Source organism: Salmo trutta, chromosome 13, assembly GCF_901001165.1.
Source record: "Salmo trutta chromosome 13, fSalTru1.1, whole genome shotgun sequence".
NCBI lineage: Eukaryota > Metazoa > Chordata > Actinopteri > Salmoniformes > Salmonidae > Salmo > Salmo trutta.
Genome location: NC_042969.1, coordinates 21183355 through 21208287, shown reverse-complemented (window position 1 = coordinate 21208287; position 24933 = coordinate 21183355). Strand labels below are relative to the sequence as shown.

At 42.2% G+C, this 24933-nt stretch overlaps 1 protein-coding gene and 1 long non-coding RNA gene across 2 annotated transcripts in view; one reads left to right on the top strand and one right to left on the bottom strand.

The window, feature by feature from the left end:
- Positions 1 to 21467, bottom strand: part of LOC115205430 (alpha-1A adrenergic receptor) — a 35233-nt gene extending 13766 nt beyond the window's left edge. Inside the window, exon 1 of the mRNA XM_029771403.1 lies at positions 19966 to 21467. Coding sequence (XP_029627263.1) covers positions 19966 to 20947 — 982 coding nt within the window. The 5' untranslated portion in view covers positions 20948 to 21467. The remainder of the gene's footprint in view (positions 1 to 19965) is intronic.
- Positions 5199 to 5480, top strand: LOC115205431 (uncharacterized). Its single transcript, XR_003880604.1, has 2 exons — positions 5199 to 5285; positions 5403 to 5480. It is a non-coding gene; the product is annotated as an uncharacterized LOC115205431 (long non-coding RNA).
- Positions 21468 to 24933: the final 3466 nt, after the last annotated feature.

The window sequence follows — 24933 nt, the reverse complement described above, 5'->3', positions numbered from 1 at the left end:
GTCCTACGGTGCATCAATTCCTGGTTACGTAATCTCATTTACTGTGGACGTCAAAGGGTGAAAATACCATTTGAAAATACCAGCCAGTGAACACTGTTCCATATATGTACTGTACAGGAGGTCAAGCCACGTACAGAGAACATTCTCCCTCTGTCTCTCTCTCTCTCGCTCCATCTCACAGACCAAAACACACAGAGATTATCCTAATTGCAAATGCGTTGTGCCATCTGTGACTCAAGCCTCACAGTAAACAGTGCATCCTTGCCATCCCTGCCACACACAGAGAAATTGGCTGAGATCTCTCTCTCTCTCTCTCTCTCTCTCTCTCTCTCTCTCTCTCTCTCTCTCTCTCTCTCTCTCTCTCTCTCTCTCTCTCTCTCTCTCTCTCTCTCTCCTTGGCCAGAGCTAAAGGTTTTGTGCCAAACAAAAGGAGCAGTGTACTGGGATGAGAGGAGAACCAGTGGGTAGTGGGAAGCTTCACTTCCTCCACTGAGCCAGGGAACCACAGAGGGGCCGTTAGCCTGGTATGAGCCCATGCCAAAAAAGCTGTGTTCCTGTCTGCCTCTCTGTCAGGAGTGGGCTCTACACACACAGAGAGTCCCCTGGGGGCCACGACCATGGGTCAGTGCCTAGACCACAGTGCCTGGACCAATACACACAGCCACTGTGTCAACTCAACCCAACACACACAAACACACTCATGTACGAAGAGGATTATCAGAGGATTAGGCTCATCCTAATATACCTACTACTTTACAAACCATTTTCTTTAAGAAATTATATACTGTCATTACACACCACGTATTCATATTTAGATTCTGGATTCTGACACTGCTCACCATAAAAATCTACTTTGGATTGTTAAAGTTCCAATGGAGACGTTTTTATCTCAATATCAAATCAAAAGCTTCTTAGAAAGAGAAACTTCTCAAGCTATAATTTAGGTAAGACTGTCTGGGAGTGGTCTGAGTGGGGAGGGGAAAACTGATAACTAGCTATTATTGACAGATAGGTTTGGAAATATCTTTCTTATTAGTCTATTGACTATATATACCGCCTGGTGAGAGACCAAAATTCCATCCCACCAAAACAGGTAGAAATTTCAGGTCATCTTTTCAAACAGCTCTTACATTAAAAGGGTATTATCATAATTTTCACAATTTCACAGCAGTATTCCAACAGTGCATTCGGAAAGTATTCAGACCCCTTGACTTTATCCAGATTTTGTTACGTTACAGCCTTATTAAAAAATGGATGAAATAAAAAAAAATCTTCATCAATCTACACACAATACCCATTAATGACATCACAATACCCACTATTGACATCACAATACCCACTAATGACTTCACAATACCCACTAATGACATCACAATACCCACTAATGACATCACAATACCCACTAATAACAAAGCGAATACAGGTTTCTACCATCCTGTAGGAAGGTGAACCTTCACCCCAGTTTGCGGTCCTGAGCGCTCTGGAGAAGGTTTTCATTAAGGATCTCTGTACTTTGCTCCGTTCATCTTTCCTTCGATCCTGACCAGTCTCCTAGTCCCTGCTGCTGAAAAACACCCCCACAGCATGATGCTGCCACCAACATGCTTCACCGTAGGGATGGTGCTAGGTTTCCTACAGATGTGATGATCGGCATTCAGGTCAACGAGTTCAATCTTGGTTTCATCAGACCAGAAAATCTTGTTTCTCATGGTCTGAGAGTCCTTTAGGTGCCTTTTGGTAAACTCCAAACGGGCTGTCATGTACCTTTTACTGAGGAGTGGCTTCCGTCTGGCCACTCTACCTTGAAGGCCTGATTGATAGAGTGCTGAGGAGATGGTTGTCCTTCTAGAAGGTTCTCCCATCTCCACAGAGAAACTCTGGAGCTCTGTCAGAGTGGCCATCGGGTTCTTGGTCACCTCCCTGACCAAGGCCCTTCTCCCCCGATTGCTCAGTTTGTGTGGGTGGGTGGTTCCAAACTTCTTCCATTTATTGATGGAGGCCACTGTGTTCTTGGAAACCTTCACTGCTGAAAACAAAAATGTATACCCTTCCTCAGATCTGTGTCTCGACACAATCCCGTCTTAGTTTTTGCTCTGACATGCACTGTCAAGTGTGGGACCTTATATAGACAGGTGTGTGACTTTCCAAATCATGTCCAATCAATTTAATTTTCCATAATCAAGTTGTAGAAACATCTCAAGGTTGATCAATGAAAAGAGGATGCACCTGAGCTCAATTTTGAGTCTCATAGCAAATGGTCTGAATACTTAAACAAATAGGTATTTTTGCTTTGTTTTCCATACATTTGGAAAAACAACCTTTTACGCTTTGTCATTATGGGGTATTGTGTGTAGATTAATGAGGGAAAAAAACAATTTCATCAATTTTAGAATAAGGCTGCAACATAACAAAATGTGAAAAAAGTCAAGGGGTCTGAATACTTTCCGAATATACTGCATATGTAAAACACAGGACAATTATATTCTGGACTGCCCTGGGCTATAACACCTGTAAATCTGTGTACGTGACCAATAAACGTTGATTTGATTTGACACACACAGAGGATTAGAGAGGACAGAGGAAAAGTAACACAACAGGAGAGAAACCGGGAGAGCTTTTCCTGCATGTTTGCTCAGGAGGTCCTTTGTGATCTTTAGCTTTGAAAGCTATGTGTATTATTGTAGATTGTTTTGTGTGTTTGTGCTACGCTTTGTGTGTATGACACTTTGTTCTACAGTATGCTCTTGCCAGTGTTGATATTGAATTCCTATACAAAACTGTCAGTGTAAACTGCCAACTGTTTGGCAAGGATGTAACCAGTGTCCGGTGGTACATGAAAGACAATGGGATGGGGGAAGAACTTAGGGAGAACTATTGTTTCTCCTATGATCTGATCCCGTCCACTGAAAACAGTGTTTTCACCTCCTTCCTGCAGACAAACAACCTTCAATCACACATTACTTTACACATTATTTTACACATAACTTAACACATTACTTTACACATGGCACAAAACGTTTAATTTGTTTCTTTTTCTTTTTGTGTTTTTTTTCTGGGGTCTTCCCTCTGTGTAATTTGTTGTTATAAGATGCTCCCTTCCAAAAGAGACCTTGGTCTCAGTGGGACTTCCTGTTAAAATAAAGGTAAAATAAATCAAACATTACACAGCGTAAGAAACAACAGGAGCGTCTGCAGGAACGTCCTGAGGAAGCAATGCATCCTGTTATTCTCACTGATGGTGTATTTGATACCTTTATGAACACACACACGTACACACATGCAAAGAGGTGTCTAAGATCAGCGTTGAGGGGAGAGAAAATCACACACTCAGACCGGAATGATAGAATGTCCATTAGGTATATACAGTAAGATGTGTCTGGTGTTATAAAAGCCTGGTTTCTTGGTGACATAGCCTAAATACATATGTGATGAACGATGTAAGCCGAGGGAAAGTGTTATTGCTTTGAATGAAAGACACAGAATTAAGCTATTATTGGTGCATTCATTTGATGTCCCTGCGTCCTTGCTTTAGTGACCCTGTCCAGTGGTCCATGGCAGCTCGGTCACAAGGCTCACCTGCCATCCCCTCTATATCGACATCACTCCTCTGACACTTAGCATTCTCATTATTCTTCCCTTCAAAACACCATTTCAATTACCCCCAGAGCACAGGGGCCAGCAGCCTCACTGCGTAAGCACAACATGGACACACGCAGGTGGAGAAATATACGCATTGAGACACATCGACACACACACACCCACACCCACACCCACACCCACACACACACCCACACCCACACACACACCCACACCCACACCCACACACACACACACACACCCACACCCACACCCACACCCACACACACACCCACACCCACACCCACACCCACACACACACACACACACACACACACACACACACACACACACACACACACACACACAGCTCCACCGCCTCAATCACACACAAACACAACACTGCCTCACACAAACACACTGTTTTATAAATACAAATGGTCATGTTTGGACATGCTGCTTCACCATTGGCTAAATAAGAAGCCTTTAGTGCTGGGTGTTCTTATAAATATACACTTTTATGGGTTAAAGTGGCCAGGGAAATGTATGCAGAGAAAATAACACAAATATCCCCTGAGCATTACAGTTTTTTACGATTGCTTACACACTAAAATTGAACTTTTCCCACAATTAGCAAAACCTTACACTCAAGGAGCAAAACACAAGGCTAGATTTGCACAACTGTAAGCACATTGTCAGCTTCACACTATTTGCAAAACATTACACGCAGTGATTTGCAAAACACTAAACACACTTGTATACATCAGACACAGAAGTATATCATGATGTCACTTCCTTGCAATTCCAAAGCACTGACTGTCAAATTACCACACCTATGAGCCAATCTGTTAAACACAGCCATCAGGTGCACACACACATGATTGCTAAATTGTAGACACACCAATCAGGTTTAAGCACTATAAAAATGCAGCAGGTAGGTTCACCTGCCTTCAACCAAAATGGAAGGAGTCAGAAGAAGAGTGAGGGTCGGAGGAGGAGTACACAGAGGAGGCAGAGGCAGAGGCAGAGGCAGAGGCAGAGGCAGAGGCAGAGGCAGAGGCAGAGGCAGAGGCAGAGGCAGAGGCAGAGGCAGAGGCAGAGGCAGAGGTCGAGGAAGACCTGAAGCAGGAGGAGAACGTGCACAAAGAAGAAGAGGACCAAACTTATCAAATGACATTCGTGCAACACTAGTGGACCATGTTGTGAACCACGGATTGACGCCGAGGGAGGCTGGACTGAAAGTTCAGCCAAATCTTAGCACATATACAGTGGCATCTGTCATAAGGCTTTTTCGACAGGAAAACAAGTAAAAGAAGATCTGTCTACAGTTACAGTAATCAGCCGCTTATTGTATGCACCATATCAGCACTTGTGATACCCCTTCCTGTGACATTGTACAGTAAGTTACATGTATTATTCTCTACATAGGATTGAGGGTTGGGAACGACAAGGAGGAAGGGGGCCCATATTCAGGCAAGAACAAGAGAGAGATAATAAACATGGTTTTGGCCAATAATGCTATCAGGCTCAGAGAACTACAAGCCAACATTATCGGTGACCATGCCATTTTCAATAATGTCCATCAGGTCTCTCAGTCAACACTGGCACGCATCCTGAAAAGACATCAGGTTCAAATGAAACAACTTTATTGAGTGCCTTTTGAGCGGAATTCAGAGAGGGTCAAACGGCTGCGGCATGAGTATGTGGAGGTTTGTATTGTTCACTTTAGCACTGTGATGTTGCATACTGCACACATTACTTTTTTACATTGACTGTATACTAGACCTATCCTGAACTACACAATCTTGTCTTTCACTGTATTTCAGGGAGTTTTGCAGATGGATGCTGAGGAAATCCTGCATGAATTCATATATATTGATGAGGCAGGGTTCAACCTCACAAAAGCAAGAAGGAGATGCAGAAATATCCTTGACCACAGGGCTATAATCAATGTCCCAGGGCAACGTGGGGGTAACATCACCCTTTGCGCTGCCATTTCACAGCATGGGGTTCTCCTCCGTCATGCCAAAATGGGCCCTTACAACACACCTCACATTCTCGCATTTTTGGACTGATTGCACCACATCGTCACAGCAGGTAATGAAATGCACCAGATGCAATACACTGTCATCTGGGACACGGTGTCATTCCACCGCTCTGCTTTGGTCCAGAACTGGTTTCAACACCATCCACAGTTGACAGTACTATACCTTCCACCATACTCTCCGTTTCTAAACCCTATGGACGAGTTTTTCTCTGCATGGCGGTGGAAGGTTTACGATCTCCAGCCCCAGGCTCAGGTACCCCTCATTCAGGCCATGGAGGACGCCTGTGACCAAGTCCACGCCGCAGCTGTGCAAGGATGGATTCCACATTCAAGACGGTTCTTCCCGCATTGTCTTGCTAATGAGGATATTGCTTGTGATGTTGATGAAATTCTCTGGCCAGATCCAGGTAGGCGAAGAGATAATGTATAGTATGTTTACTGTAGTATTTTCTGTACAATATTGTCAGTTTTTTCAGATTATTTTTTATGTTGTTATTTACTGTAATTGTAACCTGTACTGGATACAGTATTTTACGTTTGTCTGTTTGCTGAGCTAACAGTGTTATGCACACTACTGTAGTAGCATGAAAACTGGGACATGTTTTGTTGTAATTCTCCATGTTGACATGTTGACTGATTTGGGTATATGGAGAGAAATAAATGAGATTTTCCTCAGTCAGCAGCATTGGTCTTGTGTAGTGTTTGTATAGTTGAACTTTCTCTGTGTACTTCATTTACAGTACTCTAATCACTGACAATTAGACTTGCTAAAAGTGTTTTAGGTTAGCAACAGCAGTGTGTAACTGGTTCATAAAGATTGAAGTCATATGAAATGTGTGTGTTTCGTATGGTAACAAAATCTTGTTTTTATGAAGTCGTGTATAGTTTTGACAAAAGTGTTCCATTTTGCAAATGATCTGAAGTGTTGCGCTACTTTGGTGTAGGGTTGTGCTAATTGTGTGTAGTGTTTTGACAAACCGGGCCCTGTTTTCAAAATTGTGCTTAAACAATTGAAGAAAACAAATGATTTGTCACTGACTGGCTGAGATGAGAGACAGCATTTATCCCACCTTCATTTACTGCCGCTAACGAAAGAGATGTACAGGTAACTGACAAAATAAAGGAAACACTTTCCCACCATCAACAAAACACCAAATTATGGAATATCTTGTGGAAGACTGGTGTCGCATCCCTCCAATAGAGTTCCAGACAAATGTTCAATGCCAAGGTGCATTGAAGCTGTTCTGTCTCGTGCCCTATTAAGATACTTTATGTTGGTGTTTCCTTTATTTGGGCAGTTGCCTATATATTGAATGCATATTCGTTGATAGAAGCTGATGGATTTTGTGCCCTCTGGGATGGCAGTATTACAGATTAAACTCTGCACCTCATTCTCATTCTATGGAGATACAATTAGGCACATTGGTTTACTGTACCTGTTAAAGGATGGGTCTCTCTTTGGGAATAACACATTCTCAGCTTCTTTCTGTGAGAAAGTTCAGTTCAGTGAGCAGGTCTGATAGAGCATGAATCCCACAGGTTGTATAGCTGTGTGTCTGACACACAGAGATGAGTACTGACACCTGTGTACCCTTTCAGGAAGTGATTAACACTGGGCTACTGGTTGCCCACGTCAGTGACCTTCATTAGTCTGTGTGTGTGTGTGTGTGTGTGTGTGCGTCTGTCTATTTTGTGCTTTGAAGTTAGGCCGCTGACCCCTATGAGCCGTAGTTACAACATCCACGCTGGAAAAAAGACCCTCGGGCCACCTGGCATGTGGTCTGAAATCAACATGAGTTTGAGGAGAGAGGAGCCGCTGGGAGCACAGCCAGCCATCACTCTAGTTACATTACATCGACCACAGACTAGTGATTGCAGTGGTTGGGTGTAATGAGCGGCTCACAGGAAATCCCCCTTAGTGGGTGAAGGTAGGCTGATGAAGGCAGTGGGAGCGGAGCTGTGCTGGGAGGGAGAGGATGTGTCTTTCTGTGAGAAAGTTCAGTTCAGTGAGCAGGTCTGATAGAGCATGAATTCTACAGGTTGTTTAGCTGTGTGTCTGACACACATAGAGATGAGTACTGACACCTGTGTACCCTTTCAGGAAGTGATTAACACTGGGCTACTGGTTGCCCACGTCAGTGACCTTCGTGTGTGTGTGTGTGTGTGTGTGTGTGAATCAGAGAGGTGCGGGGGGGCAGTCATAATCGACATCCATGTCTTCGGAGTGCATGTTGTAACGGTTTTGACTTCAGGGCCATCACAATGTGTGTGTGTGTGTGTGATGGAGCCTGTGTGTTTCTGCTCCTATCAGGCTACTATTACTGAGGCTTTAGACTTTGAGCTAACGAGCCAGTCAGTTAAGCTCAGAAGAGCAGCAGGGGATTATTATTTAAAAAACGATAACCCATCCCTTAACCCCTCCATTTACAGACTATAGGATAGGGAGAATAGATAGGATAAGACTACAGGATTGTCATAATATACTGACGAGGAGTCGAGAAGAGGTAGACTATTCCATTGTATAGTGTGGCTATGTAAACAATATGGATGTACGTGGTCCACTGTTCCTACTGTATCTATGCTTGAATTCACAACTCTTGCAGCTCAGCTTAAATTAGCCCCTAAAGTTAAACAGGGTTGTACTGTTAAGTAACATGATGCACTGTATCGTACTGGCCACTAATAATCAGGATATTAGTCTCGTGGTTATCTGTTGATAGGTCTTAAATAAACAGTCCCGAGCTGTCCTCATTCTTACGCCCCCCTCCTCATCCCTCTCCAAAGAACCCTCAGGATCAACAGAACACAACTTCACAATGTTCTCAGGATGTTCCCAGATTTCTGTGCTTCTGTTATCTAATTAAATGTTCCTTGGAGCGGTAGGAGGAATCTCCTGCTGCTGTCCGACCTTGTTTAGTGACCAGCAACCTCATCTCGGATAGGAACGCATAATGTGTGTGTGTGTGTGTGTGTGTATGTATGTTTGTTTGTTTGTTTGTTTGTTTGTGTGTGTGTGTGTGTGTGTGTGTGTGTGTGTGTGTGTGTGTGTGTGTGTGTGTGTGTGTGTGTGTGTGTGTGTGTGTGTGTGTGCGGGCATGTGTGTGTGTATGTGGGTGTGTGTGTTTGTTTGTGTGTGTGTGTTTGTGCAGCAGCGGGGGGTTCTTAAGGCGCCCTCATATTAGGTTCGGTTTGCTCATAGCAGAACTGCGGTAGGCAAAGCGAACGTCTGTGTCTCGAATACTCCCTTAAAAGACTTTAGCTTGAAAAATGGGGAAAAAGCGGCAGTAATACTGTTTGTCCCTCTTGAGATGCAGTAGCAACAACATAGCCAGTTTACACTTCCTCAAAACAGTCTGAATTAATCTAAAATAATCCAAGAAATCTGTTAGAAATGTTTACAGAGGATGTTTGGTGCAGAATTCCTCAAGTGAAAAAATTGACATGAACACTAGTCGTCTTTCATTGAATGTCAACAAACATCCATCATTCTCACTCCTACTAGGAATAGTAATGTCGACCAATCAGAGACAAATATTTTTTTTCGCAAAACCTGCCGAACACCAAAACTAATAAAAATGTCACAAAATGTACTCATAATATATGCACAAACTTTTTCGACTGGGAAGCATGCGACAGGTTTAAGGCCAGGGCCTGTCAAAAAGCACATTTCCACATGGCTGCAGTAATTATAGTCGCACCGGTTGGCGCTCAATGTTAAATTAAAATCTCCTTATTATCATAGCTAAGCCAGTATGAAAACAATGTTGATGAAAATTCACAAATCAACTTGATTCGTCATGAACTGCCTGGCCGTTTACCGAGAACCACTATAACGGATTTTTGACAGGGTCGTTAGCATTAGGGTTGTCAGACAGTTTTTTGAGGGAGTTCTATTACGCTGGCCCGGGTTGAACCGAGCAATGGCCCATCACGCCATCGGGCGAAAATGGGGAGGGAGGAGGATCCTTCTCAGAACATGCAGTAATCTTTGCCAAACAGTAACAAGGCAGCATGGTGCATCGTCCAAAAACATGTAACATCTCTATTCCTTAAAATAAATGTTTGAATTTTCAAACTAGTTTTCATTAGGAAGGCAGATAAAGCATTTTTTATAAAAAACAATCACTTCTGCATGTGAAACAGAATCTTAGTCATCACTCCTGCTTGACTACACCACTTTCTTTTGAGCCAACTTCACCGTCGTTGGCCAGAGCTGGTTCACGCCCTGCAGGCAGCCCAGTTCAAAAAATAAATGCAATCACTTTTCACCCAGTAACCCGGGCCAAATAAAGGAACCCACTCACTGCTTGCTTGCGTGACCTGTGCACTGTCAAAACATGCAAGAAAAGTGGTCAGAGACCTGGCCGGGTGGTGCCAGAATAACAACCTATCCCTCATCGTAACCAAGACTAAGGAGATGATTGTGGACTACAGGAAAAGGAGCACCGAGCACATCCCCATTCTCATCGACGGGGCTGTAGTGGAGCAGGTTGAGAGCTTCAAGTTCCTTGGTGTCCACATCAACAACAAACTAGAATGGTCCAAACACACCAAGACAGTCGTGAAGAGGGCACGACAAAGCCTATTCCCCCTCAGGAAACTAAAAAGATTTGGCATGGGTCCTGAGATCCTCAAAAGGTTCTACAGCTGCAACATCAAGAGCATCCTGACCGGTTGCATCACTGCCTGGTACGGCAATTGCTCGGCCTCTGACCGCAAGACACTTCAGAGGGTAGTGCGTACGGCCCAGTACATCACTGGGGCAAAGCTGCCTGCCATCCAGGACCTCTACACCAGGCGGTGTCAGAGGAAGGCCCTAAAAATTGTCAAAGACCCCAGCCACCCCAGTCATAGACTGTTCTCTCTACTACCGCATGGCAAGTGGTACCGGAGTGCCAAGTCTAGGACAAAAAGGCTTCTCAACAGTTTTTACCCCCAAGCCGTAAGACTTCTGAACAGGTGGTTGGTTATGAATGGTTACCCAGACTATTTGCATTGTGTGCCTCCCCCCAAACTCTCTTTTACGCTGCTGCTACTCTCTGTTTATCTTATATGCATAGTCACTTTAACCATAAATTCATGTACATACTACCTCAATTGGCCTGACCAACCAGCATAGTCACTTTAACCATACCTACATATACATACTACCTCAATAAGCCTGACTAACCGGTGTCTGTATATAGCCTTGCTTCTCATATTTTCAATTGTATTTTTACTGTTATTTTATTTCTTTACTTACCTACACACACACACACACACACACACACACACACACACACACACACACACACACACACACACACACACACACACACACCTTTTTTTCGCACTATTGGTTAGAGCCTGTAAGTAAGCATTTCACTGTAAGGTGAATACCTGTTGTATTCGGCGCACGTGACAAATAAACTTGGATAAAAAAAAAAAAAAATGCAATCACTTTTCACCCAGTAACCCGGGCCAAATAAAGGAACCCACTCACTGCTTGCGTGACCTGTGCACTGTCAAAACATGCAAGAAAAATAAACGTTCAATCAGTACTGAGTGAATGAACATCTAAAACAATTTTGGATTGAACGTGGCTGTCATCACCAGACTGTCCATTGAAATTGAGTGTCAAGTTGACTTACCTCTAACAGTGTTTGTAACGTGACGGTTAGCGTCATCGCCCTGGGATTTGAAAGTCCTGGGATATTTTGACAAAAAATGTAGTGTATAGTTTTTGCCACCCCTGCTCTTCCCGACACACACACGGTGTGTGCTTATTTTAATTTATTAGGTGTCTCTTAAAGGAGCCTTTGGGTTGGTTGGGCATCGTTGAGTGGCAAGGGACGGAGTGGGACCTGTACTTGTACTAGTGTGCATGTCTTCCTACTACAGAGGATAGAACGGTGGAGAGACCAGCTCTTAAACTCTCAAGTAAATTGTTGTTGGCCTCAACCGTCAGATGCACACCATCTCTACGGTACATCCCATGGACACACTGCTTAATGGCAGGGTGGCGGATTGTGGGCATGCACCTATCCCGTAGAAATGTGCAAACCTGCTGATTAATGTATCACCGGGCCATCTCTATGGGAATATTTCTGTCATTTGAGAAGCTAAGAAATTTGTCAAGCTGGCCAACGTGGATCTGACAAACAACTTCAGCACATACACATGTACACAGTAGACTAGCCTACATCACACACACCACACATCAGTAGCACTTATGTATGTTTTCATATTTATACTGCCATTTAAAAATGGGGGAATGCGCGCTCTTCTACTGGAGTTGGACAGCTGTGTACAGCATTACTAAGAGCATTTGCAGCTAAAGGATTAAGAGTGAGAAAGTTACAGACACACAAATATCATACCCCCAATACATGATAACCTTGTCTTGGATGTTCTACACCTGCATTGCTTGCTGTTTGGGGTTTTAGGCTGGGTTTCTGTACAGCACTTTGAGATATCAGCTGATGTAAGAAGGGCTATATAAATACATTTGATTTGATTTGATGTCTTGGAGGTGTGATATTTGTGCGTGTGTAACTTTCTCACTCATCGTTACTCACAATTCATTCAGGATTATTTGTAAACATGGTAGCATCCACATGAATGTAGAAGTGTTTAAGAAACATTATATACTATTAATATCTATTGGGCACAAAATAATCTGAAACACAAAAAAAAAAAACAGCAAATGCATCCAACAAGTTTGTAGAGTCACAAGCTTGATGTAGTCATTGTGTGCAAGAAATATGGGACCAGATAATACACTTTTGACTACTTTAATACACATAAGTGAATTTGTCCCAATACTTTTGGTCCCCTAAAATGGGGGGACTATGTACAAAAAGTAATGTAATGTCTAAACGGTTCACCTGATATGGATGAAAATACCCTCAAGTAGCCCTAACGTCATAGCCAGCAATTTAAAATCCAATGTGCTGGAGTACATATAAAAAACAACAAAACATGTGTTACTGTCCCAATACTTTTGGAGCTCACTGTATGTATTCATAGAAGTGTTTTGTACTTGTCTGTATTTTACAGGTGTTTCACAGCAGTTTGTCATTTGTCACAGTGTTTGTATCAGGAGTTTCCAAAATTGCTATTGACGAGCCACAGGGTTATGTAGGCTTTTTTGTTTAACCTCTTCGCTATAGGGGGCAGTATTTTCACGGCCGGATGAAAAAACGTACCCAAATTAAACAGCCTACTTATCGGGCCCAGAGTCAAATATTTGCATATTGTTAGTAGATTTGGATAGAAAACACTCTGAAGTTTCTAAAACTGTTTGAATGGTGTCTGTGAGTATAACAGAACTCATATGGCAGGCAAAAACCTGAGGATATTCCAAGCAGGAAGTGGCCTTTTGATTCTTTATCGAAACTACAGTATCTGTGGGGTTACGTAGCACTTTCTAAGGCTTCCATTGGCTCTCTAAAGCCTTCAGAAAGTGGATTGAGGCGTCTCCTGTCTCTGGGCAGAGAATAGTAGCTCAGTTTATCAGTGGTCTGCCTGGTAACAAAGAGATTGGATATGCGCGTTCACGAGACCACGCTGTTTTTTATTTTCCTCTTTGAATGAATACACTATTGTCCGGTTGGAATATTATCGCTATTTTACGAGAAAAATACCATAAAAATATATTTTAAACAGCGTTTGACATGCTTAAAAGTACGGTATTGGAACATTTTGAATTTTTTTCTCTCTAATTGTTTCCCTTTGGATAGTGACCTGAACGCACAAACAAAACGGAGGTATTTGGACATAACTGTGGATTATTTGGAACAAAAACAAAATTTCTTGTGGAAGTAGCAGTCCTGGGAGTGCATTCTGATGAAGATCAGCAAAGGTAATAACATTTTTCTAATACTAATTCTGAGTTTAGTGTGCCCCGAAGTTGGCGGGTGTCAAAATAGCTAGCTGTGATGGCTGAGCTATGTACTCAGAATATTGCAAAATGTGCTTTTGCCGAAAAGCTATTTTAAAATCTGACATAGCGATTAAATAAAGGAGTTCTGTATATAAAATTCTTTTTAAAAAAATGATGTATTTTGTCAACGTTTATGATGAGTAATTTAGTAAATTCACCGGAAGTTTTCGGTGGGAATACATTTTCTGAACATCACACGCCGATGTAAAAAGCAGTTTTTTTTATATAAATATGAACTTGATTGAACAAAACATGCATGTATTGTATAACATAATGTCCTAGGAGTGTCATTTGATGAAGATCATCAAAGGTTAGTGCTTCATTTAGCTGTGTTTTGGGTTTTTGTGACATATATGCTTGCTTGGAAAATGGCTGTGTGATTATTTTTGGCTATGTACTCTCCTAACATAATCTAATGTTTTGCTTTCGTTGTAAAGCCTTTTTGAAATCGGACAATGTGGTTAGATTAACAAGAGTCTTATCTTTAAAATGGTGTAAAATAGTCGTATGTTTGAAAAATTGAAATTATTGCATTTTTGAGGTTTTTGTATTTCGCGCCATGCTCTTCCATTGGATATTGGCGAGGCGTTCCGCTAGTGGAACCCCTAGATGTAAGAAGTTAATTAAGCCTGCCACACCTGTTCATCAAGACCTCAGCTGTTCATCAAGACCTCAGCAGTTCATCGAGACCTCAGCAGTTCATCGAGACCTCAGCAGTTCATCAAGACCTCAGCAGTTCATCGAGACCTCAGCAGTTCATCGAGACCTCAGCTGGTCATCGAGACCTCAGCTGGTCATTGAGACCTCAGCTGGTCATAGAGACCTCAGCTGTTCATTGAGACCTCAGCTGTTCATCGAGACCTCAGCTATTCATCGAGACCTCAGCTGTTCATCGAGACCTCAGCTGTTCATTGAGATCTCAGCTGGTCATCGAGACCTCAGCTGTTCATCGAGACCTCAGCTATTCATCGAGACCTCAGCTGTTCATCGAGACCTCAGCTGGTCATCGAAACCTCAGCTGGTCATCGAGACCTCGGCTGTTCATCGAGACCTCAGCTGTTCATCGATACCTCAGCTGTTCATAGAGACCTCAGCTGTTCATCAAGACCTTTAATAGTAGAATCAAGTGTGGTAAAACTGGGCTTGAACAAGAAAGTCTGCATAACCCTGTAGCTCCTCAAAAGCAATTATGGCCATCCCTGAATTGTATGTACAAAGTTGACTAAATCTGATGAATGTACGTTTTACTATACATTTTCTGTTTTGTAATAATTCACTTTTGTTTACAGGTAATGTAGTACTAGGCATTTCTTCAGTCAATTCAAATCAAATCAAATTGTATTTGTCACATGCACCGAATACAACCGTTGTAGACCTTACAGTGAAATGCTTACTTACAAGCCCTTAAGTAAACTATAAGGTACATTTTCATGTAAATAGCTAATGGGTACATGTTGATTATTTGTGTATTTTCCAGGAGCATGCTTGATTATCTTATGAGAGATCAGAGAAAAGTTTACCAGTTTACTCCATATTGGCTTAAATGGGTTTCTGGATTTTGCTTCCCTCTGGAAAATCAGCTGTTAATATTAAATAAACACTAACAACTAGATTATTTCTATTGCCATTTGTGATTATTGTTTACTTTTACTTAACTTTTATTTCTGTGTTATGTTGTATTATAATCTTGTATAATAATGTTGCATGTAAAACCATGGAAACTCAAAACAATAAACAAGGTTTTAAGTGAGAAGTAGGCATTTGTCTGAAGCTGAAAAAGAAAGGAAATTCACATGAGCACCACAATGCATACTTCACCCATGCTTTACCAAGGTTTCCCTGCACTAAGCTTTGACCTACTACAGTAGCTATGTTGGTCTATTGTACTTCAAACAATGTGTAGACAGGTTGCTTAAGATTCAAACCTCCTCAAACAGCCTAATTCATACTCTTCAGAGGGATAATGGACTTTACAGTATCCTGCTGTTCAAATAATATATATATTATTTATATATATTATTTCAACAGCAGGACACTGTAAAGTCCATTATCTTGTGACATTTGTGGTGGTCGTAGAGCAAAATGGAGAACAACACAGTGTTTGTGTGTCACGTTCTGACCAGTAAAGGGGTTATTTGTTATTGTAGTTTGGTCAGGACGTGGCAGGGGGGTATTTGTTTTATGTGGTTCGGGGTGTGTGTTTATGTAGAGTGTTTGGTTAGTGTTTTCCAGGGTTTTTGGGCTATGTTCTATGTTAGTATATTTCTATGTTCTAGTCTAGTCTTTTTAGTTCTATGTTTAGTTTATTGATTTGGCCTTCAATTGGAGGCAGCTGTTCCTCGTTGCCTCTGATTGAAGGTCCTATATAGAGGGATGTGTTTTATTTGGGGTTTTTGGGAAGTTGTGATTGCATAGCTGTGTTTAGCCTGTTATCCTGTTCGTTCGTACGTTTTTGTGGTTTCCTTAAGCAGTCACAATAAATATATAATGAGCACTCAACCTGCTGCGCTTTGGTCCACTTACTACGACGACCGTTACATTGTGAGAGTCTTATCTTTCCAGTGGTCATATTAGGCCAAACCGTTCGGACGCTACAGGCATTTTCGTGAGAAGACAGATTTTTCATGGCCTGACACACATCGCTGTAGCTCGACCACCTTCCACCACAGACGCGGAAGGCCGACATAGGTGGATGGTGTGGATTCAGACACAGCCCATGCAGATATATCTAACTTAAACTGACGGATTTTGATGGGGATTTTTTAAGTTATGTTACTTAGATTGACGCACAGTTAAGGATTGCTACATAGTCATTTGAAAGAGGTATTGAACTGTCCATTGATCAGCACAGCAATTGATAAAACAGGACCATGTTTGACAAATTGTTCTGAGCTTATGTCAATATTACACAGGTAAGCTAACGGTTACTTCAATCAGGTTTGAAGACATGCTCTACAGACCACTATATCTAAACTCAGCAAAAAAAGAAACATCCTCTCACTGTCAACTGCGTTTATTCTCAGCAATAATAATAATGTGTCCCTGAACAAAGGGGGGGGGTCCAAATCAAAAGTAACAGTCAGTATCTGGTGTGGCCACCAGTTAAGTACTGCAGTGAATCTCCTTCTCATGGACTGCACCAGATTTGCCAGTTCTTACTGTGAGATGTTACCCCACTCTTCCACCAAGGCTCAATGGGATTGAGATTCGGGCCCTTCTCTGGCCATGGCAAAACACTGACATTCCTGTCTTGCAGGAAATCATGCACAGAACGAGCAATATGGCTGGTGGCATTGTCATGCTGGAGGGTCATGTCAGGATGAGCCTGCAGGAATGGTACCACATGAGGGAGGACGATGTCTTCACTGTAACGCACAGCGTTGAGATTGACTGCAATGACAACAAGCTCAGTCCGATGATGCTGTGACACACTGCCCCAGACCATGATGGACCCTCCACCTCCAAATCCATCCCACTCCAGAGTACAGGCCTCGGTGTAACGCTCATTCCTTAGACGATAAACGCCCCTGGTGAGACAAAACCGCGACTCGCCAGTGAAGAGCACCTTTTGCCAGTCCTGTCGGTCCAGCAACGGTGGGTTTGTGCTCATAGGCAATGTTGTTGCCGGTGATGTCTAGTGAGGACGTGCCTCACAACAAGCCTACAAGCCCTCAGTCCAGCCACTGTCAGCCTATTGCGGACAGTCTGAGCACTGATGGAGGGATTGTGCCTTTCTGGTGTAACTCGGGCAGTTGTTGCCATCCTGTACCTGTACCGCAGGTGTGATGTTCGGATGTACCGATCCTGTGCAGGTGTTGTTACACGTGGTCTGCCACTGCGAGGACGATCAGCTGTCCATCCTGTCTCCCTGTAGCGCTGTCTTAGGCGTCTCACAGTACGGACATTGCAATTTATTGCCCTGGCCACATCTGCAGTCCTCATGCCTCCTTGCAGCATGCCTAAGGCACGTTCACGCAGATGAGCAGGGACCATGGGCATCTTTCTTTTGGTGTTTTTCAGAGTCAGTAGAAAGGCCTCTTTAGTGTCCTAAGTCTTCACAACTGTGACCTTAATTGCCTAGCGTCTGTAAGCTGTTAGTGTCTTAACAACCATTCCACAGGTGCATGTTCATTAGTTGTTTATGGTTCATTGAACAAGCATGGGAAACAGTGTTTATCCCCTTTACAATGAAGATCAGTGAAGTTATTTGGATTTTTATACGAGTTTATATGAGTGACTGTGTTGAACACACCAACCCCTGTTGTTATGTTGGGTACACACTGACCAACAAATGTGTCATGAAATATATTTATTTTTCAATGACATGTATTGTTAAAATAAAGGTTTATGGAAATACAGGCAGGTACCACATTACTACAAGACAAAATAGCTCAAACAAGCCTGTTGGTCTTTAAGTCTATAAGTATAAAAGTAAAGCTTGCTTTCGTATAATTAAAAAAAGCTTGTAAAGGTAGTGGAAGGAGCTAATGTCTTAGTGTAAGCTGGGAAGAATGCAATACATTACCTTGTATGAGGTACACATCACGTTATTGTGGGAGCACCTCCTCTAAGAGAATGAATTAGGCTGTTTGAGAAGTTTTGAATTGTAAGCAACCTGCCTACACGTTGTTCGAAGTACAATAGACCAACAGAGCTACTGTAGTAGGTCAAAGCTGTGTGCTGGAAAACCTTGGTAGAGCATGGGTGGAGTACGCATTGTGGTGCTCATGTGGATGTCCTTTCTTTTTAGGCTTCAGACCAATTCCTACTTCTCACTTAAAACATATTTTTTTGTTTTAATTAACTAATAGTTCCAGTCGAAGCTAGGACTGCAGACTCCTAATAAGTGCACTACGGATAAGTACTTCCTGATAAGCACAAACTCGTTCACAATTCAAGTGCTCTACATTATTTCTAATGACTGGAGATCTGCATGCTCTGGTTTAGTGCATGCATTCACAACTGTCCCAAGCCAATCCACAGTGGTGGAAAAAGTACTCAAATGTCACACTTGAGTAAAAGTAAAGATACCTTAATAGAAAATGACCCAAATAAAAGTGAAAGTCACCCAGTAATATAGTATTTGAATAAAGGTCTAAAAGTATCTGGTTTTAAATTGACTAAAGTTCAGTTGTGGAAAAAGTACTCAATTGTCATAATGTTACTGGAGTAAAAGTATAAAGTAAAAGCTATACATCAAATTCCTTATACAAAGCAAACCTTTTGACCGTAAAAACTTTAGTTTTTTGTTTTTACAGTCAAGACACCCAGGGGCACACTTCAACACTCAGACATAATTTAGAAACACAGTATATGTGTTTAGTGAGTGCGCCAGATCAGAGGCAGTAGTGATGACAACACGCCATATTGCTGTCCTGTCTGAGCATTCGAAATGTAACAAATACTCTTGGGTGTAAGGGGAAATTTATGGGAGTAAAAAGAACATACATTTATTTTCATTAGGAATGTAGTGTAGTAAAAGTAAAAGTTGTTAAAAATATAAATAATAAAGTAAAGTACAGACACCCCAAAAAATGTCTTAAAATATTTTGACTTAGTTACTTTACACGACTGCCAATGCATGTTTCAGGAGTTTTAGTGATTGACTGCATCTGGTTTATTAGGGGTTATAATAGATAGCTGACCCAGTACATTACCATACTGGAACTGACCTCTTAGAGATAGAGGCACAGAGAAGGGGAAGGACAGAGCAGAGGTCTCCCTGAAAACAACAACAGTAAATAATGATCAACGTTTTCCTCGTCTATCTGCACTGCTCTGTCCACTAACCCCTACCGGCCCCCACTGGCCCCCCTAGACTCCCCTTAACTCCTACCGGCCCCCCACTGGCCCCTCTAGACTTCACTTGCCCCTGTGTCCCAAAAAGCACCGAATCCCATTAGTACAATACTTTTGACCAGGGTCCATAGGGCTTTGGTCAAAGCAGTCCATTATAGGGAATAGGGTGTCATTTGGGACGCAGACATCATGCTGATAAATCATGTCAGTAAATTAATGGATGGATATTATCATATAGGCCATGGTCAGTGCCAACTTTCTGGAGATGGGATTTATGGAACAGTTCTCTCTGAATGGGACCCAAGGGCCACATAGATTTACTTCCAGATATTAAAGAAAAATCTTCTCAGCCACTTTTCAGTAGTTTGCTTGCAAAATGTAATATGGCACCAAAATATATATAAATGTACCATAATATTTTTGTATGTGTATTATCACATATTGAGGGTTATTTTAATTGTAGGCTATAGTATCATATTATTATGATTATTATCATTGTTTCATTCAACTGCTGGACTGCTGTGTCAAGTAACCATATTGATCAAGATAGTTTTCTGTAGAAGGTGTACTTGGATATTAGTTTGGAAAAGGGTCAATATATATGGAAATATATACCTACCAATGGGTAAGGCTAGGAAGAACGGCAGCCAGCAAAGCGTAAACATGCCAACCACGACCCCCAAAGTTTTTGCTGCTTTCTTCTCCCGGGAGAATTTCAGAAGTTTCACTGCCAGGGAGCTCCTTGCCTGGGTTGCGCGGCCCTTGCTGGTGCCTCCGCCTGTGTCATCATGCATCTGGGATCCCCTGTGGATCCTGAGCGTGAGCTCACTCGTATTCATCCTCTCCCTCATCACCCCAGCCTCCAAGTTCTTGGTGGTCCGTTTGGCGACTACATAAACCCTAAAATACATGGACAAGATAACAACCAGCGGTATATAGAAGGACCCGAGGGAGGAAAAGAGTGCGTAAAACGGTTCCTCTGTGATGAGGCACACCGTGTCGTCCGCTGATGGCGGCTGCTTCCACCCAAGGAGGGGTCCAATGGAGATGACCACCGAGAGCACCCACACCCCGAGCATGGCCAGAAGTGCCCGCTTCTCAGTCACTATGCTCAGGTACTGCAGCGGGTGGCTCACCCCGATGTAACGGTCGATTGAAATGACGCACAGGCTCATAATGGACGCGGTGCAGCACAGAACATCCACCGCCGCCCAGATGTCACAGAAGACCCTGCCGAACACCCAGTAGTTGAGGATCTCCAGGGTGGCAGACACCGGCAGCACGGTGGTGCCCAGCAGCAGGTCGGCAATGGCCAGGTTGATTATGAAGTAGTTGGTCGGAGTCCGCAGGTGCCTGTTGGTCACCACCGCCAGGATGACAAGGATGTTGCCCACGATGGCAAACACGATAAAAGCCCCCAGGACCAAGCCGAGCAGGATGGCACGGGTAAGATCCACTTCATCGATCTCCGTCCCGTTGCCAGTGGCGTTTGTGGAGTTGACAGGCGACTCTGACAACCACGGTATCCCCACTTTCCCGCCCTGAAATTCCAATAAGGAACCATTTCCCCATAAGTTGGCATCGTTAGTGCTCAGATTCATTTTGACTAAAGAGATCCTCCATAGCAGGTTTCTAATCACCTGGAGATGTAGCAAAATAAAACGAGCAACACCATCCCAAAATAAACCTGCTCGAACAAGTGTTGTTAGGCTACATGATTAATGGAGAGGTTATCAAGGATTAAAATTACATTTCCCAACCGGTGCATTTTCTTAACGTCCCACTCAGTTACAAAACCAATTGGTTGAAATTGTATCATAAAGGTCTTGTCACATCAGTCCAATTGCAGTGCAGTTGTCTCGCTCTGTCTTCTCTGGGAACTGTTTGCATGAAAAGTATTGAGCAGTCCCCCCTGTGCCTCCTGTCAAACCTCACTGCTCCGCGCGCTGCACTGTATGTGCTTCAGCAGCTCTCTCAATGCAGCTTGACTGTATGAATTGGTAGATAGATATACAGCCGAACAGAAGAGACGTACTGTATATGACGAATATTAGGCCTACGCAGTAGCCCAAGAATAACTGCACTAGGAAAATGTCTGTGGCAGCTCAGAAAACGCATGGATTTCTGTGTTGTTTTTGTGGTGAGGTCTATGCATGCAACTTTTTCATGAGTTGGGCGGGGAGTGGACTAGTGGCTGTGCTGTCATTGATGTATTTTTTCAGATGAGTAGATTAGATTGTTGTTTTGGGAGCTTAGTCTATAGGCTACTATGTTATGCAGGATGTGGGCAGGGGTTCAAGTGGGATTTTCTGGTGGAAAATACGATTTCATTGGAGGGCTAAACTAAAATCAAACAATTGTGCCTTTATGTTCATAACGGGTTTCAATGAGAGCTGATGCTGCTATGCAATGAATTCCTTTTAAAAAATAGTTTCTCCAACAAATCACTCACGACATTATCATGACCACACATTTTATGTGAGGAATAGCTGTCTGATCTAAACATGGAATGGTTCAAATTTGGCTTGGGATTTGTCTATGTTTTCAGAAGGAATTATTCCCTCAATCTCTCTATCCACCATGAAACTCCACAATATTTAGGTAATATGAATAATGTTCAGAAATAAATAATCGAAAAGTCTATCACTACATATCTTAAACTTGATTTTGGAGGTGGGCTTTAGGACATTATACTCTGGGCATCACACCAGGTTGAGTATCTTGGGCATTGAAAACATTGAAGGTTTTTCTTGTTTTGATCGGTCATTTAGTTCAAATGGAGTGGAGGCTTAAAGGGAATCAATAAGGTGAACAAGCACATGGCTGAATTTTGCCTGTTTTTACCCATAGAATAATATCATTAAGCAATGCATAGCTGTTAACATTTCTTTCCCTGTCAAGACAGACTAATATCTTATCATTAAGATTCAGGTGAATATATTTTTCCCACAGGTATTGCAGTCGCTGTAAAAAAATAACCCCTCCAAAAATTACTTCAACTAGTCACATGTAAATTGGTCTTTCCATTTGAAAAATACTACATTTGTTGAACCCAAATGTATGATTCAATACTAATATTTGTTTTGTTATTGATTATTACCAAACCTATTTGTCAAGTTGCAACCTATGTCTTTCAACACTTACTTTTCCCCTTTGGTTAAATCTAATAAATATCAAATAAAACAAATATTTAATGTAAATACAACCCATTGTTTTTATCCCGTTACAAGTAAAAAAAAATATTTTGGAATTACCTAATCACATTTCTTCAATTGAGTTACTATGAATGAAATAAATCCCCTGGAAATCAAGTTATTGGTTCAATAACTTGAAATAATGTTTTCAAACATATTCTTTACACAAGACTGTCATATGTAGTAGACACAATATATAAACCTACCCTTCTCTTTAATAGCACATGCACTTACAGTATGTAAGTAAAATTACAAATGGTGGCAGTGTGTCAGTTGAAGTTTGAATAACAAATGCAAAAGACCACATTAACTGGAGTCACATTCATTCTCAAGGGTGGGCAAAAAAAACAAGCAGAAAGCCACGTCATCAATAAGCCACTCCAACATCTCTTCTGATAGGCTCCCACCGCTACATGCAACGCACATGCGCGTAAGGTGTTGAAAGCAATTTTAAAGCTTTCGTTCAATTAAAAAATCATATTTTATAACACAAATTGAATAATAGGTTGAATGAACCCGAATCGTAATTTTTACTCATTCCAATCAGTATAAGCACTCCAAATAAACAACAGTGTAGTCCCACTTTTCACAGTGTAGACTCTAAGGTGGTCGACTGGAAGGGATAGTTCATGCACAATTTATGTTCTTGTCCAATTTTTGCCGATCAAGCGTTTCAATTACTACTTTGGCACAGACCGGATTTCTTTTGTAGGATAATCACGCAGCTGTACATATTAAACACTACTGTACTGTATCTACTGTATACTGCAGCTTCCCTTTATACTGTCCCTGCCTGGAACCTAAACTACCTTGTGTATATATAGAAAGAACATTCCTACACTACGCAGCATGCATTGGTGATGGATTGAGGTGTTTTTATAGGCTTATGAAGTGGAAGCAAATAAAAGTCCTAATAATAGCTATTTTTTTCTGTAGCTTGTTTGCAAATACTCTGGGTTGCATATCACCTTTGAGTTCTTCTTCACCACACCTGTTTCCAATAGAGGTTCAGAGCAGTTTGGTCATTGTAATGCCACACCACACCACATTCATTCATATTATTCTCTGTGTTCCGGTCCAGCACGGGCAACAAGTCCATATAACAAGGGATTACTAATGTTAACATTGTCAGGGGTTGACCTGCAAACCACAAAGTGAATTATTTTGTAAAGCATGAATGGTGGTATTCCGGTGTCTAGGTCCGGAGGCTTTCAACGCTTTCAGGACTGATGCTTATGTCAAAGTAGTCTGAGGCATGTGATGCCAGTCTTTCCGATTGAGACATTGTTCATTACACAGGAGATGGGGGAGGGGGGCAGGGCAAAGCCGCATTACGGACCTCTTCATGCATATTATTGCTAGCGATTAGCAAGGCACCAAGGCTAACTGAAAGGCTACTCTAATGGTGGACCTGGCTAAGGCTGTCAGTCAGTCTGGAAACACTTTGAGCTGAATTCATAACACAAGAACCTTAATGACCTGTTCTGTCATTGCGCCTGGAGTTAGATGTGTTGATGTTTACATCCTGATGAATGGCACATGGCAGAGAAGCTAATATGGCTTACCCCACACGCATCCCACGTCCAGTCCAATATACAGTACATAGATCGCATTTGTACCACTCAGTGCTCCATTCAGTCTCCAGATGTCTGATTCTGTATAGAGAGTCTGTCCCTGCCCATATATGTTTCATCTGTAGAAAAATAACTAAGGAGACCACTTTGTTTAGCTGCATGTGAGACTTGTTTCAATTATATGATTTTGACACCACAGCAAAACAAGCCCTCACTCATAACCAATGAAGAGGCCAAAATGTTCTCTCTCTCTCTCTCTCTCTCTCTCTCTCTCTCTCCGCATTTCTAAAATCCTACTCTTATTGTCAGCCAGCACACCGTAAATCCATGAAGAAACAACCAATTCAACTGGGAATTCAGATCTTTATCAATGCAAGTCCTTAATCACAGGAATTGCTACTCGAAAATAGCGGCCTGGTGATGCTGTTGGTGTAACGGTATTCGTCGTCTGAAGAGGAAGAATCATCGGACCAAAACGCAGTGTGGTAAGTGTTCATGCTTTCTTTAATAAACTGAACACTAAAACAAAAATAACAAAGAGAAGAACCGAAACAGTTCCGTAAGGTGCAAAACACTGAACAGAAATTAACTACCCACAAAAACCCTGTGGGAAAAGGTTACCTAAGTATGGTTCCCAATCAGAGACAACGATAGACAGCTGTCCCTGATTGAGAACCATACCCGGCCAAAACAAAGAAGTACACAAAACATAGAAAAGGGCACATAGAATGCCCACCTTAGTCACACCCTGGCCTAACCAAAATAGAGAACAAAAACCTCTCTCTGGCCAGGGCGTGACAGTTGGTCAAAATGCTTGTC